Raw genomic sequence first — 18,633 nt, forward strand, 5'->3', positions numbered from 1 at the left:
GCCTGAGATTCCTAGCCTATTTGATAATTGGAATGAACTATGCATACATCAATAGCAATTTTGCAAACTTAAGAGTCCTAAAACTTACAATGATCCCCCATATTTGCTAAGTAAATATGTGCCCCCTATAATACACAGAATCTCAAAAATATCAGTAAAGATTTTCAAAAGGTGTATGTGGTGATGGAGTGGGTGAGGCAAGATAGGATATATACTAAGCATCCCCCGCGCTGATCTTTCTTTCCTATTTTTTCCCTCCCTTCATCTTTCATTTCCTTTCCTTCCCTCTTCTCTTTTTTGTTTGTTTTTGCTTCTAGGTTTAGGAAGAATTAAGAAACATTTAAAAAATTTTAAGTATCACACAGCTCAATCTTAGAACACTCTAGGCTCACAGCAATAAATCAACAAACTTTGAGCTACTATCATGGCACAGTCCTCCAAAATATAGATGACATATAAATCAGAACAAGAAAAATAAGAGACAGCTCTTGCTCTTAAGGACCTTAAAATATAATCTGCAAAGACAGGTCATCTACATAAAAAGAGAACAAAACATCAGGTTTTATAAGAGGCTTATTTAAAACCTTAATCATCTATTAAGCTAATTCCATTCTAAGGCTCATCTGCAATCTTTATTGGAAAAACTGTAAAAATTACATTATTTCTTCTTATCCACAGTGCATAATGGCACACTGTAATTTCCATAGCATCTTTCAAGAAACTCACTATAGCTTACTGAATTATTTTAAATTAATTATAAATATTGCTAGCTTTACTTCAAATAGGAAAAAATTTAAATACTGAAAATTTTGACTACATAATTAATGTGGAAAAGAAACCCAAATAATTTAATTCCACTCCCTTAAATTCTCCATCAACTGCTGTGGACATATTTTTCTTCACTACTGCTACACGATGTTGAATTTGTCTACATATCTTTCTTTGATAATAGACTATGAGTATCATGAATGTAAGTAAGCACTGGGTTTTATCTATCTTGGCACTGCCAGGACCTAGTTTGGTACCATTCATATGGTGATCTGAAATTATGTATGCTGTGAATTAGGTGCCATTATTTTTAACGCATCGTGATAACCTTGTTTGAAGTTTAATGATTTAATCACCACACAAATAACTGAGTACTGATAAGCAGTGAGCACTGATAAGTAACTAGGTATATCACATGCATACAATGACACCATCAAAGCTGGGGAAAGAACCATCAGAAAGAAGTAGGCAGATCAATCCCAAGAGTTTACATTATGCTGAGAATAGCTCATGTTCATGACAGTCAAAACGAAAAGACCTCCTAACTATGCACTAAGTAGGATCCTCAGAGAGTTCTATCTCAGTAGTGAGCCATTTTAATCCTAGACTAAAGGCCGTTCTGGACCTAACAAATCCTGAAGAAAAGATCCAAAAGGATCAAACTGCTTCCACATGATCCTTAAAGCTTGAACATATTATAAAGATTTTTTTTTTAAAGTTTAGCATCTAATAAAAAAATTACCAGGTAGGCAAAGAAGCAAGAAATATATCCTGATGAGGATAAAAATCAACAATAGAAGCAGACCTAGGAATTTTCCATTTGGTAGAATTAATGTGAGGACAATAAAACAATTATAATAAATCTACTCTGTTCAAGAAGAAGAAAGCATGAACATGACAAGGAGAGGAATAAAGGTATAAGAAAGACTCAAATCAAACTTCTAAAGATAAAAATACAATGAAGAGAAAAAAATATACTGGATGGGATTAACAACAAACAAAACACTACAGAGGAAATGTTTAGTGAACTTGAAGATATATCAAAATATCTTCTTAGTTTTTAGGGATTTTATGTATTTATTCATGAGAGACAGAGAAAGAGAGGGAGGTAGAGACAGCGGCAGAGAAAGAAGCTCCATGCAAGGAGCCCAATGTGGGACTCAATCCTGGGACTCCAGGACCATGCCCCAAGCTGAAGCCAGATGCCCAACTGCTAAGTTACACAGGCATCCCATATCAAAATATCTTCAAATAATAAAATTATCTAAAATGAAACACTGAGGAAAAAAAACCCTAAAAAATAAGTAAAACAGGGACACCTAGGTGGCTCAGTGGTTGAGCACCTGCCCCTGGCTCAGGGAGTGATCCGGACCTGGGACTGAGTCCCACATCAGGCTCCCTGCATGGAGCCTGCTTCTCCCTCTGCCTATGTCTCTGCCTCTTTCCCTGTGTCTCTCATGAATAAATAAATAAAAACTTAAAAAAAGTAAAATAGAGCATTGGTGAACAGAGATAACTTTAATCAACCTAAAAGATGTATGATGAAAGTTGTAAAGGAAAGCAAAAAGAAAAAAAAAAGGAAAGCAAAAAGAATCTGAAAAAATTTGAATATTTTCCACATTTGGGTCCATATATCCAAAAAAGGTCAATGAACCCCACACCACCACCACCTCCACAAAAAGAAACATGAAGAACAACTGGGGCATTATAATTAAATTGCTAAAAAAACAGTGGAAAGAAAATACCTTAAAAGTAGTCAAAGGAGAGAAAAGAACATAAAGAAACAAATATAAGAATCATTGCAGATTTCTCCTCAGAAATATTGCAGGGCAGAAAGCAATGGAAGGATTATATGAAAGTGCTGGAGGGAAAAGTCAACTTAGAATTCTACTCCCTATGAAATTATCTTTGAAAACTACGGCAAAATAAAAACCTTTTCAGAAAAAAATTAATCACTAGGAGAAAGAATTAATCCCTAGGAGATAAGCACCACAAGAAACATTAAAGGAATTTTTTCAGGGATCCCTGGGTGGCGCAGCAGTTTAGCGCCTGCCTTTAGCCCAGGGCGCGATCCTGGAGACCCGGGATCGAATCCCATGTCGGGCTCCCGGTGCATGGAGCCTGCTTCTCCCTCTGCCTATGTCTCTGCCTCTCTCTCTCCCTCTCTCTGTGACTATCATAAATTAAAAAAAAAAAAAAAAAAAAAAGGAATTTTTTCAGACCAAAGTAAAATGATACTTGAAGGAAATGTAGATCTATGCAAAAGAATGAAAAACATCAGAAACTGTAAATATGCTGTTAAGTGTAAAGACTGTTAATTTATTTTTAAATTTCTTGAAAAATTAATTGGCCATTTGAAGCAAAAATAGTATTTTGGGTGGTTTATATGTTGCCATACATATATGGCAACAACAGAACAGAGGACAGGAGTGTAAATAAAAGTATACTGTTATAAGGTTTTTAGTGCCATACAAAGTGGTATAGTTGAAGGTAATGAACTGAAGTTGCATACTGCAAACCCAAAATCACCACCAAAAAGAAAAAGAAAAAGAAAGAAGGAAAGAAAGAAAAAAATGTTAAAAAAAAAAGAAATGGCTAATATGCCAGTGGATAAATAAAATGTAATCATAAAAATGCTCAATTATTCCAAAAAAAGGCCCAAAAAAAGAACTAAATGTAAAGAGATGGAAGAAGATCAAATAAAATGCAAGATGAACTCAGTCATATCACCATCAACCATTAAATTTAAATGGCATGGGGAACCCTGGGTGGCGCAGCAGTTTAGCACCTGCCTTTGGCCCAGGGCACGATCCTGGAGACCCGGGATCGAATCCCACGTCGGGCTCCCGGTGAATGGAGCCTGCTTCTCCCTCTGCCTGTGTCTCTGCCTCTCTCTCTCTCCCTCTCTCTCTCTGTGACTATCATAAATAATTTTTTTAAAAAAATTTAAATTTAAATGGCATGAAGAGCTCAATTAGAAGTTAGACACTGTCATATTGGAGAGAAAAAGCAAGACTCTATATATGCTCTCTAAAAGAAACATACTTTAAAGACATAGGCCAAAAGTAAAAAAGATGGAAAAAATATCTAACAATAATCAAAAGAAAGGTAGGGTACTTATATTAATATCAGGCAAAGGAGACTTCAGAGCAAGGAATATTACTAACTTAAAAGGGTCATTTCATGACAAAGGACTCAATTCTTCAAGAGAACACAACAATCTTAAATATTTTTTCATGTATTTAAAATCAGAGTTTCAAAAGACATAAGCAAAAACTGATAGAATTACAAGGAGAAGTAAACAAATACACAATAAAAGTGAGAGATTTCAATATCACTCTGTCAATTTATAGAATAAGCAGAAAGAAAATCAGGGAAGATCTAAAAATACTGTTAACCAATTTGAAGTAATTAACACTATGGAACTCCACCAAAAAACAGCAAAAGACATTCTTTTCAAGTGCACACAGAACACTTATCAAAACAGACCACAGACTAGGCCGTAAGACATGATTTAATACATTTAAAAATAATCCAAATGATGCAAAGTACATTCTCTGATCACAATGGAATTAAACTAGATATCAATAAACAAAACTACCTGGAAGGAACCAGCAACAAAAGGTATTTGGAATTAGCAACAACACAGATGGAGCCAGAGAGTATAATGCTAAGCAGAGTAAGTAAGAGACAGATACTATATGATTTCACTAACATGTGTAATTTAAGAAACAAAACAAATGAGCAAAGGGAAAAGAGAGAGAGAGAGAGAGAGAGAGAAACCAAGAAACTATTAATGACAGAGAACAAACTGAAGGTTATCAAAAGGGAGGTGAGTGGGGGCATGGGTGAAATAGGTGATGGGGATTAAAGAGTACACTTACATGATAAACACTCAATAATGTGTAGAACTCTTGAATCACTATATTGTACAACTGAAACTAATAGAATACTGTATGTTAATTATACTGGAATTAAAATTTAAAACTTAATACAAAAGATATCTGAAGTTAAAGAATACATTTCAAAATAATCTATGAGTCAAAGAACAAATTAAAATGGAAATCAGAAAATATTCTGAGCTGAAAAAAACATGATATATCAGAATTTGTGAAATACAGCTATATCAATGTTTTGAGAAAAAATATAGCTCTAAATGCTTATTATGTTAGAAAAGTAGAGAAAATGAAATTAATGGTCTAAGCTTCCAACTTAAACTAGAAAAAGAAGGGCAAGCGAGATCCAAAATAGGAAGAATAAAGAGTAGAAATCCATGAAATAGAAAACAGTAAACTAATTGAAAAAAATCATAAAACCAAAAATGAATTTGCAAAAAAAGATTACTAAAATCAATAACCCTCTACACCAAGAGCAATCACAAAGAAAAGACAGAAGATGTAAATTACCAATACCTGAAATCAGTAAAAGGAAATCAACACAGATCTTACAGACATTAAAAGTAAAATACAGGAATATTATAAATGCCAATAATTCTGACAACTTAGAAAAAAGTAAAACTCATTCCTTGAAAGATAACAAATGATCAAAACTCAATAAAAAAAGAAATAGATACCATGAGTAACTATGTTTATTAAAGACATTAAATTTATAGCTAAAACTTTCCCAGAAACAAAGTTCCAGACCTAAATGTTTAGATGTAATACCAACTGTCCACAAACTCAGTAAATAGAAAGGAAACAATTCCCAATTGGTTCTGAGGCCAGCATTGCCTCTTAGCAAAACTACACAAATACAGCACAAGAAAATTGGGAAACAACATCCCTCATGAACACAGATACAAAAATCCGTAAGAAAACTTTGGGAAATCACATCCAATTATTATGAGAGAGAGTATACATCATGACCAAGTAAAATTTATCCCAGGAATTTAAGGTGAGTTTAACATTTGAAAATCAATTGACATAACACATTTACATATTAAAAAATGTGTTTACTACCTCAACAGATAAAAGAAAATCTTTTGGAAAAAAATCAATATTCATTCCTTATCAAAAGAAAAAAAACCTCTTAGCAAACCAGGGGCAAATGGTAAATTCCTCAATTTGATAGAAAAACAAAACAAACAAAAAACCTGTAACAGCATACTTAGTGGCAAAAGACTACATACATGCTCTCTCCCACCCCAGAATCAAGAACAAAGAAAGATTTCCTTCTTTTACCACTTCCATTCTGCATTTACCAAAAGTCTTAGCCAGTGCAATAATGCAAGAAAAGTAAAATGCATATAGATTTGAAAAGAAATAAAATGTATAGTGGCTGTACTTATTTAAAGATAACATTATTTATTATCTGTAAAAAGAAAAAAATACAAAGTTTCTGAAAATCTAAACTAAGCTAGAAGCTAAACTAATCTAGGATTAGTGAGGTTAGCAAGATTACTACACAAAATTACTCTTTAAAATCTTTAAAGTTCACACTACATGTAAAAATTAACTCAAAATAGATTGTGGACCTAAAGGTTAGTGCTAAAAGTATAAAACTTATAGAAGAAATCAAAGGAGATAAACCTTAGTGACCTTAGGTTAGGCAAAGGTTTGTTAAATAACATAAAAGAAAGCTGAACTCTGAATGAAAATTATAGATATATTAAACTTCATCAAAATTAAACTCTTCCTCTTCAAAAGAAAATCAAAACAGAAGCTATATTTGGGAGAAGATTATTGTAAAGCAAATATCTGACAAAGAATTTGAATCTAGAATATAAAGAACTCTTTCAACTCAATAATAAGACAATCCAGTTTTTGAAGTAAGCAAAAGTTTTGAATAGACACTATAGCAAGTCATATAGACGGCTGACCAATAAGCACACAAAAACATGCTCAAAATCATTAGTAGGGAAATTCAAGTTAAAATTGCTGTGAAATACAATAATCAGCCACTAGAAAGGCTAAAATTAAAGGCAATCACATCCAAGTGCTCTTGAGAATATGGTTCAGGTAGAATTCTCAAAAAGTGCTTGTGGGAATGAAAATGGTACAACCACCTGGAGGACATTTTGGCAATTTTGTGAAACATATACCTACCACATAATTCATCTACTCCACTCCTTCATATTTATTCAAGAGAAATAAAATCACATGTCCACACAGACTCACTCATACCAGCTTTATTTATAATATCCCAAAACTTAAAAAAAAAAGCTAAATGTTCTATAGTAAATTATGGCATATCCAAATAATGGAATACTAGTTAGCAATAAAACAGAATGAATTATTAATACACATAACACAGATGAGTCTCAAATAACATGCTAAATGACAGAAGTCATATTCCCTTTCCCAAAAAAAAGAGTTTGAATGAGATGATTCCATTTATATAAAATTATTTTTAAAATGCAAATAAATCTGCAGTGACAGAGGTAGATTCCTGGTTGCCTGGAACAGGGAGGGGAAAGATGGTGGAAATTACAAAAGAAAATATTTTTAGGGGGATGGATATGTTCATTATCTTTAGAAATGGTTTTCAGCTGTCAAATGTCAAAACTTATTGAGTTATACATTTAAAATACTGGTAGTATACTTTATATTAATTATAACTCAATACATCTGCTTTTTAAAAAAAACTATCATAGCACTATCCCCACTTTGTCAGTATATAAAAATCAGCAAGGGAATGCTTAAAGAGATTCCACTGCCTCAACTTCTAAAGCCACTAGCTTTGAAAAGAAGAGTTTAAAAATCCTAGTATTAAAGACACATGGTAAACTACTGGGATGGCCAGTCGCAGCACTGAGAGGCAGCTGCCTCAGGCGCTGCCCTGCTCCCTGTGTGCCTCAGGGGGCTCAGGAACTGGCTGGCATACTCACTGGCAAGACAGTCATCGATGTCGTCCTCACAGTCCATACCACTGAAGCCCGGAGGACACTCGCACATGTAGCTGCCCTGGGTATTATGGCAGAGACCATGGTTCATGCAGGGCTTGGAGACACATTCATCAATGTCAATTGTACACCGCTGACCTAGAAATACAGGCACAATGAATGGTCCTGTCTTTGGAAGGTGAGTTCCACAGAAATGTATGGGGAATCTGAGCTGCAGCTGGGGTTAATAGGGATATTCTGATTGGTCTCCCGCTTTAGAAAGTCTTTTAAGGCTTTGCGCCTGGAGAACATCATAGGAATCTTCCAGCCACTAGGGGGCCCCAAAGGCATGAAAATGAAAAAGGCTTTCTAAATCATTCCAGTTAGCAGCTCCTGTACAAAGCTGGTGTTTTTTGACCATGGGCAGGCCTCAGAAGACTGGGCCTTCCATGTTAATCTGATGATCTGACCACTTTGTTTAAAGCTCCTGGTTTCCTTAACTTCTGTGTTGTTACCTTGCCAGCCAGGGGCACACAGGCAGGTGTAACTCTCAAAATCTGGTGCCTCTTTGCAAACAGCAGCATTCTCACATGGGTTTGGGGAACAGGGAGCCAATACCGTCTGACAATTCTTGCCTGTAAAGCAAATGACAGAATTTAGAGAAAGAGCCACGGATATTGAAATTTTGGAAATTCTATACCAAAGGATGCTCTTTGAATTCAAGTCTAAGGTAGCAATTAAGAGCTTTGGAATCTGAGAGACCTATAGTCCTTTAAGACTTAGCTCTAACTTGATTACTAATTGTATGACTTCAGGCAAGTAATTTATCTCCCCAGAGCCCTCCACATAAGCAAAATGAGAACTAGGATGATACATAACTCATTGAGGGTTAAATGAAAAAAAAACATTTATAAAGACTTTATTAGCATAGAGCCTGGCACACAAAATGAGTGTTCAACAACTGCTGAGCTGTTCTCAACTTTATTATAATGGGTGGTTGTGCTCGCTTCAGCAGTACATATATTATAATGGGTGGTTACATGGATCTGGAACTCTGCATCTCCACAGCTAAGAGTCAGCCACTCAGAAGCTCAGCCACACACAGATCCTCCTTCATGTGAGCCAGGAAGAAGCAACAACACAGTCTCCTACTCCTCATAACCTCTGCTGGCCTGTTCCAGAAGGCAGTGGAGTTGATCAGAAGGCTATGGGAAGCAGGAAACAGTGAGGTAATTCTGATTTCCTGCTAATATGTCTCCTTATACCAACAATATGACATTGATATTTGCACACCAGTATTTCCTCCCTTAGCATATTGAATCTAAGCTTCCAGCACAGGAAAAAAAAAAAAAAAAAAGAATGATTTTACTAAAAAGAAAAGAGGATTTTTAAAAATCAAGTTACAATGAACTCAATTTAAAATTCTATCCTAAAATTTCATATTCGAAAGAAAAAAATTACCACAAATGTTTACCAACATACCCAACCAGTTTTTAAGGTATCTGGTTAGAATAGTGGCTCACAAGGGAAGGCAATTTTGGTTAGTTCCCTTCATGCTGGCAAAAGCCCAATGACAGAACCCTTAGTTACACTCAACACTGAAATTTTAATCTGCATAGGCTTTCGGTATAATATAATTTCCCAAAGTACACACACAGTAAATTCTCTTATTGGGATCGTAATCTGAAGAAAAATCAGTAGCCAGCAGAGAGTCAAATATTCTTACAGTATCTGAATAGGAAGAAGACAAAATAAATATTTTCACACCTAAATTACACTCAAGTAAGCCTGATGCCTGAGCATAGTGACACCTGTTTATTTATTTTTTTTTTAAATTAATTTTTATTGGTGTTCAATTTACCAACATACAGAAAAACACCCAGTGTGACACCTGTTTATATCTCCCTGCAGTTATCAAGTCTCAGTCTTTCTGGCTGTGAGATGCTCTTCTTACTACCAACAAATGTGATCAGCACTGTCATTATGAAATGTATTTTTTAGGCTTCCTTTGTCTGGGGATAGCTAGGGATCTCCAATAACTTTAATTTTATTTATGAGGCTGGCTAAATGCAGTTTGTCTCCATGAACATTTCTCTCAAAGAGGAACAAAGGTAACAATGTAGTATCAAGTCTTTCAGGTAACAGAGTTATGGTTTTGGCCACCCTGCCACTCTAAACAGCTAGAGTCACTAGTAATGGCTACTACTAACAGCACACTAGGGGAGTAAGACTTCAGCCATGCTCCTGTCTGCATGCTGCATACTGAAGAAGCATGCAAGCCATCATCCATTTTCCTGTTTTGTTCTCCACAGATGAAGAAAATGGATGAAGAGGTAAACAAGCCACACAAATACAATCACACAAATACAATCACAAGACAGCAGTAATGAGGCAGGAGGGTATAAAGAAGAAATAAATGTCCAAACATTCTCCTAAAATACCACCTGAAGCAAAGAACACTTGATACGAAATGAAGTCACACCCATGTCTTCTGTGTATGTAATCACCATCCAAGGGGCAATACCTCTCTGAATGAGACGTAGTGGTACTGAATGTAAGGAGAAGAAGGGCTGTTAAAAGGACAAGCTTTGGATTGAGAGAGACTTACGGGCAAATCCTAGATCTACCACTTACCTATGTGGCCTTCAGCAGGTAACTTCTCTTTGCCTCAGGATAAAATGGTCATAGGAACTTCTACTTTACAGAATTATTTTGAGTACTGTATTAAGGAATCCAAAGTATACAAAGTGCCTGGCATATAGTAAATTACCAGTAAGTGGTGGTTGTATTATTGAACTAAGATGAAGAACACAGGCCATGACAACACTAGGTCTATTCAAATAATGAATGAATCCAGCAGCCATACATAATTTTTAAAAACATGTTACAAAGAAGGCAAATGAGTTCCCCTATTGGTTGCATTTAGGTAGGCCACAGTGTTTCCTCAGAGCTCAAGATCTAGTCAGTGAGGGCAGGATGAGTGACCAGGGAGCAACTCCTCAGAGCAGCATCACTATTTCCAAGACTCAGAGGTTTAGAATGACAAGGCAAGAACACACATCTTCTCTGGTCCCTTGACCTGCAGAACTCACCTGTGTATGGCAGCACACAGTGGCAAGTGTAGCCACTTATGTCATCAAAGCAGGTTCCTTGGTTCAGACACGGATTTGAAGCACATTCATCAATATTCACCTGACAGTTATAGCCTATAGACAGAAAAGGGGAAAACCCCAAAACAGTGAAACTTCCTGTTAGCCTCTTTATTACCTAAATGAATAAGCAATTCTTTTCATGGTAAATAGTAACTGCTTTAGAAATTGAATTTCTTTAGGCCATTGGAACACCTGTTCATTCATTTCAGTGGCAAGTCCCTGACATACAGTCAATAAAAGACAGTCAAAAAGATGAATGAAAGAAGTATATTCTAATGGCCTAAAGGTTGAATGCATCTCCAAATACAAGTGATTCCTCAAGAATGGACCAAGAAGCTCATTAAGGTTAAAATTTTGCCACTGTAATCTAAATATCAGCTCTTTCTATACAAAGTAGCTAGCTGGTCAGAACCTAAAAAGGGGTATAATTTATCAAGGGATAGTTTTTTAAAAAAGATTTATTCATTTTAGAGAGAGAGAAAAGAGTGAGTTGTGAGTATGGGCAGAGGAGAGGGGCAGCAGGAGAAGGAGAGAATCTCAAGCAGACTTCCTGATGAGCTTGGAGCCAACTTGAGGCTCAATCCCAGGACCCTGAGATCATGACTTGAGCTGAAATCAAGAGTCAGCCAATTCAACCGACTTAGCCACCCAGGTGCCCCAAGGGATAATAGTTTTTTAATACATTAGTTAAAGCCTCTGGTTTATGCCTACTCTTCATATGCACAGTCTCTACTAATAATGTAGTAATACTTCCTGAAGCCATAAAATTGTTTTCCCCTGATTCAAGACATGGAATCTATTTTCACTATGAAAAATAGAAAAGTAAGGAAGTATTAATGGGATAGGATAGTACCTAAATATTATACACCTTTGCATCTTCAACAGTACCTGACACAGAGCCTCAAGATAGAGGAACTACAAGCACTGTAAATAAAAAAAATTGTCTGGGAGTACAGAGGTCTGGGTTCAAACTGTATACTGTTACTCACCAGCCATACAGCTTTGTATTTTACATTTTGATTTTATTTTGTTCGCTGATCAGCAAGTCTCAATGAGACAAAACACATAAAAGCACTTTTAAATTTCGATGCAAATGTAATATATCAGAAAATTAATGACTAAAATATAGTCTCAAAATTTTCAAATAATCAATAAATTGACTCTGGAACATCTTGATGTATCGTGGTAGTCTGGCACAATTTTTGAGTAGGGAAATCAATGACTAAGTAGATAGAGGAGTGCAAAATAAATGATTTCCCCACAAATTTCACTTTCATGAGTTTCTAAGAGAAAACTGATGGTACAAATACAATGACAACTCAAAAAATGATTTTTACACAATCCTCACTATAATACATTTTTCTAGAAATACATTTTTCTAGAAAGCCATAGGTACACTATACATTTATCTCAATGTGTAAGATAATTTGTTAGAAGGGTTTGGAACACATGGATTCTTCCATGGCATGATTGCTATCATAATTACAGTAAAACAAAATTCTCTAGTAACTAAGTTCTCATTTTACTCCCCAAATCTCTTTTGAATTACCATAGAATCAAACCAGCACCAGGGAGCTTATAATTACAATACCTGTCCAAAGTTGTGTTAAGTGAAGTCCTAGCTGCCCACCTTAAATAGTTCTGCACCTCACCTCTTTGCTAGTAGAATCTATATTTATTTATGTTTTTATTCCCAAAGTGTAAAATATTAAGTTCTTATAAATACTAAGTTTACAAATTATGTTTGCCATAAGAGTGCATAGGAACAAAGAAAGGGAAAGAAGTCAAAGAATATGCAATAAGAAAAAGGCATGAAGGGAGATAGAAATAGACATTTTTGTTTTCACCTTTAAAGCCCTTCTTGCAAGTACACCTATATCCATTCACCAGATTGTCACAAGTTCCTCCATTCTGGCATGGGTTAGAAAGACATTCATTTTTGTCCACTTCGCAGTTGATACCAATCCAGCCTGCATCACAAAGGCACTTGTATCTGAAAAGAGATAGCATTCTTTAGTATGGGGGGATGAATGTACAATTGAGTCTTAGGTAAAATATAGGACTTAGTGAAGAAATGTGGAACAGAGGAGCTCATGGGAAAGCTAATCTCATTTCTACTCTTCTGGGAACCTATACTTGGATCACTGCAGATACAGTGTGAATTGTGTGGTCCGTGGTCCCATCTGGAGTACTCAGTAAAAAGATTTTTTTCTGGTGCTTCCTAGCTCACAAAGATACTAGAGAAATTAATTAAATTATAGTGAGCTTTCATATGTAAACAGTGGTTGGTACAACACATTCGGCCAATCTGAAAGGCACATTAACCTGGATAAATCTGCACTTTTATTATACAGGAAATTAAAGTAAAGCAAACGTTAGGATGATTTGTTTCTGATGCAAGACAGACATTCAAGAAGTAGGTTCATATCAGAGACTCTAAGCTACTCTGAGGAGCTCCTGGGATGTATGACTTTTGAGACATACTTTGTCTCTCCCGAACCCTGCCTCAGAAAGTATGTTGGGTAAACTGAGCAAGAAAGGGAACAAAAATGAAGGTATCTGAAATATATGTACATTCTCCACAATTTGAACATCATAAACACTTAGATTATGATATTAGGAAATAAAAGCTCTCTTGTCTGGAGATTTAGGAAAAAGGTAGATGGGTTGGAATGCTTTGCAGGCTGTCATACTCTGACACAAGAATATTGAGGCAATTCATTTGGAAATTACTTGATTTTCCTTCACCTCTAAATACATTCTTTATTCTTTCACATGTTTTAAGTATGGCAAATGGCAATCCCCAGAGCCTTATCTTCTGGCAGGCATAGCAAGCGTATAGGACTATCTTATGTGACCTAACTTCACACTCTGAGTTTCTACAAAAGTAACTAGCAACACATCACACAACTCTCAGGGGCTTACAAACCATGAATATTTTATCAGGGCCATGTGTATAAAGTTAGCAGAGACCAACTCCACTACAGTGGCACACCGAGGCACCGTGACAGATAAGAATTGAGTTTTTAAGCAGGGGGAAAGATAAAATAGAACCTCCCTCAGAACTCAATTCTGCAATAATTACTAAAAGCACAATTGCCAAAGACTCATAAAATAATGCTGGATTTCTCCCATGAGCTGATTACCCTTCTATTTTCTACCTATTCAGTCATGGAAGGTAGAACAGAAGTGGCAGTTTGGAAGACTGAAGGAGACTACCAAAATCTGCAACCCACTTTCAGCTCAAGCCCATAAATGACTTTCCACAGGGCACAGTCTATACTGAAACCCAATTGGCTTGATACAAGTCCGTAAGAAACTATTCATACATGGCAGCAACTCACCCACTAGGGCCCCCGGTACAGTTTCCATGGATGCAGGGACTGCTCAGGCACTCGTTCACCTGTGAGTAGCAGCTGGGGCGATGAGGACCCTCAGGGCATAGACAGCGGAAACCATTCACATCATTGATGCATGTTGCACCCTTGCGACAGGGATTGGAAGCACACTCATCAATGTCAATGTTACATCTCTGTCCTGTAAAGAAGGAGAACAGTTTTTGTCATATTCAAAATGCTTAGGGAATAGACACAGAACTATGAGAGATACTGTGTTGACACCTTGCATCTGCACAGGTTGTCTTGGGCACTAAATGTCAAGATTTTTTTTTTAAGATTTTATTTATTTATTCATGAGAAACAGAAAAAGAGAGAGAGGCAGACACACAGGCAGAGAGAGAGAGCAGCAGGCTCCATACAGGGAGCCCAATGTGGGACTTGATCCTGGGACTCCGGGATCATGGCCTGGGTAGAAGGCAGACACTAAACCACTGAGCCACCCAGGCATCCCTAAATATCAAGATATAAATAATAAGACACCCAAGAGCACTTAGCGCGATGTGAGGAAGTAGCAAACAGCATAGATTTTGATAACACAGCCGAGTTAACAAAATGCTGGAACAGCACTGTAGTGTTTTGATGTATATTTCTTCTTTATTCCATCTTAAAAACAGGGAAACTTTAAAAGAAAACATCAAATGTTACCAAAGTTGGCTGTTCCTCTGGCTGATGTTCTAGTACTGTTAAAGAAGCTTTTATTGGGGCAGCCCCGGTGGCCCAGCAGTTTAGCACCACCTTCAGCCCGGGGCCTGAACCTGGAGACCCAGGATCCAGTCCCATGTCAGGCTCCCTGCATGGAGCCTGCTTCTCCCTCTGCCTGTGTCTCTGCCTCTCTCTCTCTCTCTCATTCTCTCTCTCATCAATAAAAAAATAAAAAATATTTTAAAAAAGAAGCTTTTATCACTGCTTTTAGCTGATTCACCACAAACTAATTTTTTCAGTTAGTCAATCTCCTACATTCCTACATATGGTATATCTCAATTACCTGGAATACTTTAGTGAATAAACTATTAATTTAATATTAATATTGGTTAAAAAGAAAGCCATTTTGCTTTCATTCTTAGAGTTGCATTAATCCACTTTTTGCCTCAGAAAGAAGGTATTCTAAGCATAATTTTAATGTCTTCTGATAATTGAGAAAATAATCCAAGGTTTCTTAACCTACTCAGACTTTAATGTGCAAAGAGTCACTTAAAATACTTGTTTTAAATACTTGTTTTAAATTCTTAGGCCCTGGCACCATAATTTGTGATAGGTAGAGTCCAGCAAGCCATATTTTAAATAATGCAGATGGTTCAAATACTACATTTTGAAAAACTCTGCTGTAGACAATTATTAGTCTATCATCATGCAATAATGTAAATGCTCAAAATATATCAAATTAAATTATATCAAATTAAATGAATATATTCTTCCCCTGAAACCTATACAAGGCTGCACTTTGAAAAGATGTCAGCTCTAACCTTGACATTTGTTGCTTTAAGCTAAATAAAGTGTTCCACTTACATAAGAGTTTTGCTTTGTTAAATTTTGAACAATTGAGATTTAACTATATATTGCAAAATGATATAAAATTTTAAAACAACCCACAATTTTGTAAATAAGTGGCAACAAGCAACTGCTGCAAAGGAATTTATAAGTTTAAAGAATACAATTTTCTGATTCAGATAAAAATATGCAAAAAGAAAGAGAAAAGAAAGAGAAACCCTGCATTTAGAACAGGAAATTCCAAATGAAATAGATCCACACCCCTTTAAAGTATGGGTATTAACATTTTTTCACTCTCCGTTGCTCTCTAAACCAATATTGGTGGTTCTTGTGGCAAAGACCCACAATCTGGTAGTGGTTGCTGTTTTCCTCTTAAGTGTTTTATTAATAACTTATTTAAAAAAAAGTTTTCTTAGCCTCAACCTCAGATTTTTTTAAAATGTTTGCCACTGGCACCAAGATAGGAGCCAGAACTCTTCAACTGCACAGCTATCCTTAGCTTCCTATCCAGTGGAGAATGAGAGAAAAACGCCTTCTTTTTCTGTCCTTTTTAGGAAGCATTTTCTCAGAAGTCACTCCTCTCAGGTTTCCCTCATTTGTTTTTTGGGGTTTTGTTTTTAGTTTCCATTTCTTTTATATATTCATTACTGTGGTTTTTAAGATTTTTATTTAAATTCAATCTGCCAACATAAAATGTAACACCCAGTGCTCATCTCATCATGTGCCCCCATGCCTGTCACCAAGTTACCCCATCCACCCCAACCCTCATTTGCTTTAAAAACTCTTCGTGGTTTATGTATACAATGGAATATTACTCAGCAATTAGAAACGACAAATACCCACCATTTGCTTCAACGTGGATGGAACTGGAGGGTATTATGCTGAGTGAAATAAGTCAATCGGAGAAGGACAAACAGTGTATGTTCTCATTCATTTGGGGAATATGAATAATAGTGAAAGGGAATATAAAGGAAGGGAAAAGAAATGTTGGGAAATATCAGGAAGGGAGACAGAACATAAAGACTCCTAACTCGGGGAAACGAACTAGGGGTGGTGGAAGGGGAGGAGGGCGGGTGTTGGAGGGGAATGGGTGACGGGCACTGAGGTAGACACTTGATGGGATGAGCACTGGGTGTTTTTCTGTATGTTGGTAAATTGAACACCAATAAAAATTAATTAAAAAAAAAAAAAAAACTCTTCCCAGAATCAATTTTCAAGCCATCTTTAACCAAGAGGGTTAAGCACCCCCTTGTGCAGCCTACAATGTGGAGTGACTGCTGCTTCACTATCAAGGTCTCACCCTTATGGAGTTTCCACCCAGTATGAGAAAGGCCCAGCACAAGGCTATTGATCTTATTGGGCTTAGGAACTATTAAATGAGAAGTTAACCAAAGTTTTTTACCCTGTAAGTACTCAATAAATTAGTGTTTAATGAAAAAAGCATGGTATAGTCCAGACTTTTTTTTTTTTTTTATTCATGAGAGACAGAGAGAGAGGCAGGGACATAGGTAGAGGGAGAAGTGGGCTCTGATGTGAGACTCGATCCTCAACCCTGGGATCACGACCTGAGCCAAACGCAGATGCTCAACCTCTGAGCCACCCAAGTGTTCCTGGTATAGTCCAGACTTAAAGATTCTGGAATTGAATGACATAAGTCCCAGATCTGAGTTCTAGTCATTCACTCAACAATATTATTGAATGCTTCCTCCACGCTATATACTCTTTTAGACACTGGCTAAAAAGATGATTAGGGAGGTTTCTGTCTTCTGGGAACTCACAGTCTTAGCTGTTTGACTCACTATAGGACTCGATATACACAAAATATGCAAGTGATATCATACAGTATATTTCTTTCTCTGACTCATCTCACTTAGCATAAAGCCCTAAAAGTTCATCCATGTTGTCTCAAATGACAAGATTTCATTCTTTTTTATGGCGAAGTAATATGAACTGATTTTATTATTATTGCAAGATTCCTTGTTCTTAGCAGTGTGCCTATTTAGGATATGCCATTATTAGGTTAACTAAGGGCCAAAGAAACAAAAGCAATTCCATACTCAATGTTTATAAATTTGTGACTTGTGATTTTATATAGTTTTATAATGACATTAAAATGAGGATTAGGGCAGCCCCGGTGGCGCAGCAGTTTAGCACTGCCCAAGCCTGGGGTGTGATCCTGGAGACCCAGGATCGAGTCCCACATTGGGCTCCCTGCATGGAACCTGCTTCTCCCTCTGCCTGTGTCTCTGCCTCTCTGCCTGCCTCTCTTTCTCTCTGCACCTCTGAATAAATTAAAAAAAAAAAAAAAAGGTTAAAAAATAAATAACTGATCTATCTGCTCATGGATTTTTTTTTTAATAAATAAATAAAATGAGGATTAGCTATCTTGGTAGATCTGTTACTCATGATTAGCCTTTCAAATGCTTTTTGAAAACCACTAGGGTTTGGTAGATGGTAAAGCTTTGAAAATTTACCTGTTTCAGATAATATTGGGTTTCTAGGTACAAATAATGATTTACAGCTTAAAAATACAATCGTCTGTGGTTAAATCACGTAGCTCTAATTACAGTTAATACTTCTAGTACCCTCTATCTGGAAATTGCTGGGAATTTTCCAATATTAGTTTCTAAAATTGTTTAGCCTAATGTGTTTTTTTTAATTGAGCTATAATTGACATATAATACATTAGTTACAGTATGCAACAGAATAATTTGGTATTTATATATTCTGTAAAATGATCACCATAATAAGTCTAGTTAACATCCATCACCATACATAATTCCAAAAAATTTTTTTTCTTGCTCTTTGCCTATTTTTAAGTTGGATTATGTGCTTCCTTGCTATTGACTTGTATGAGCGCTTTATACATTTTGGATATTATTAATCCCTTTCCAGATATTTTGTTTGCAAATATTTTCTCCTGTCCCACAGGTAGCCTTTTCAACTTATTGTTCCTTGCTGTGCAGAAGCACTTTAGTTTAAGAAGTCCCACTTGTTTATTTTAGTT

General features: G+C 36.1%; 1 protein-coding gene across 1 annotated transcript in view; it reads right to left on the reverse strand.

Annotated features, from left to right (window-relative positions):
* NOTCH2 (notch receptor 2) overlaps positions 1-18,633 on the reverse strand; it is a 165,122-nt gene that overhangs the window by 26,573 nt on the left and 119,916 nt on the right. Inside the window, exons 13-17 of the mRNA XM_041754312.1 lie at positions 14,085-14,277; positions 12,588-12,733; positions 10,681-10,794; positions 8,104-8,223; positions 7,595-7,747 (exon numbers count right to left, since the gene is read on the reverse strand). Coding sequence (XP_041610246.1) covers positions 7,595-7,747; positions 8,104-8,223; positions 10,681-10,794; positions 12,588-12,733; positions 14,085-14,277 — 726 coding nt within the window. The remainder of the gene's footprint in view (positions 1-7,594; positions 7,748-8,103; positions 8,224-10,680; positions 10,795-12,587; positions 12,734-14,084; positions 14,278-18,633) is intronic.

The sequence above is a fragment of the Vulpes lagopus genome, chromosome 5 (assembly GCF_018345385.1).
Source record: "Vulpes lagopus strain Blue_001 chromosome 5, ASM1834538v1, whole genome shotgun sequence".
NCBI classification, from domain to species: Eukaryota; Metazoa; Chordata; class Mammalia; order Carnivora; family Canidae; genus Vulpes; species Vulpes lagopus.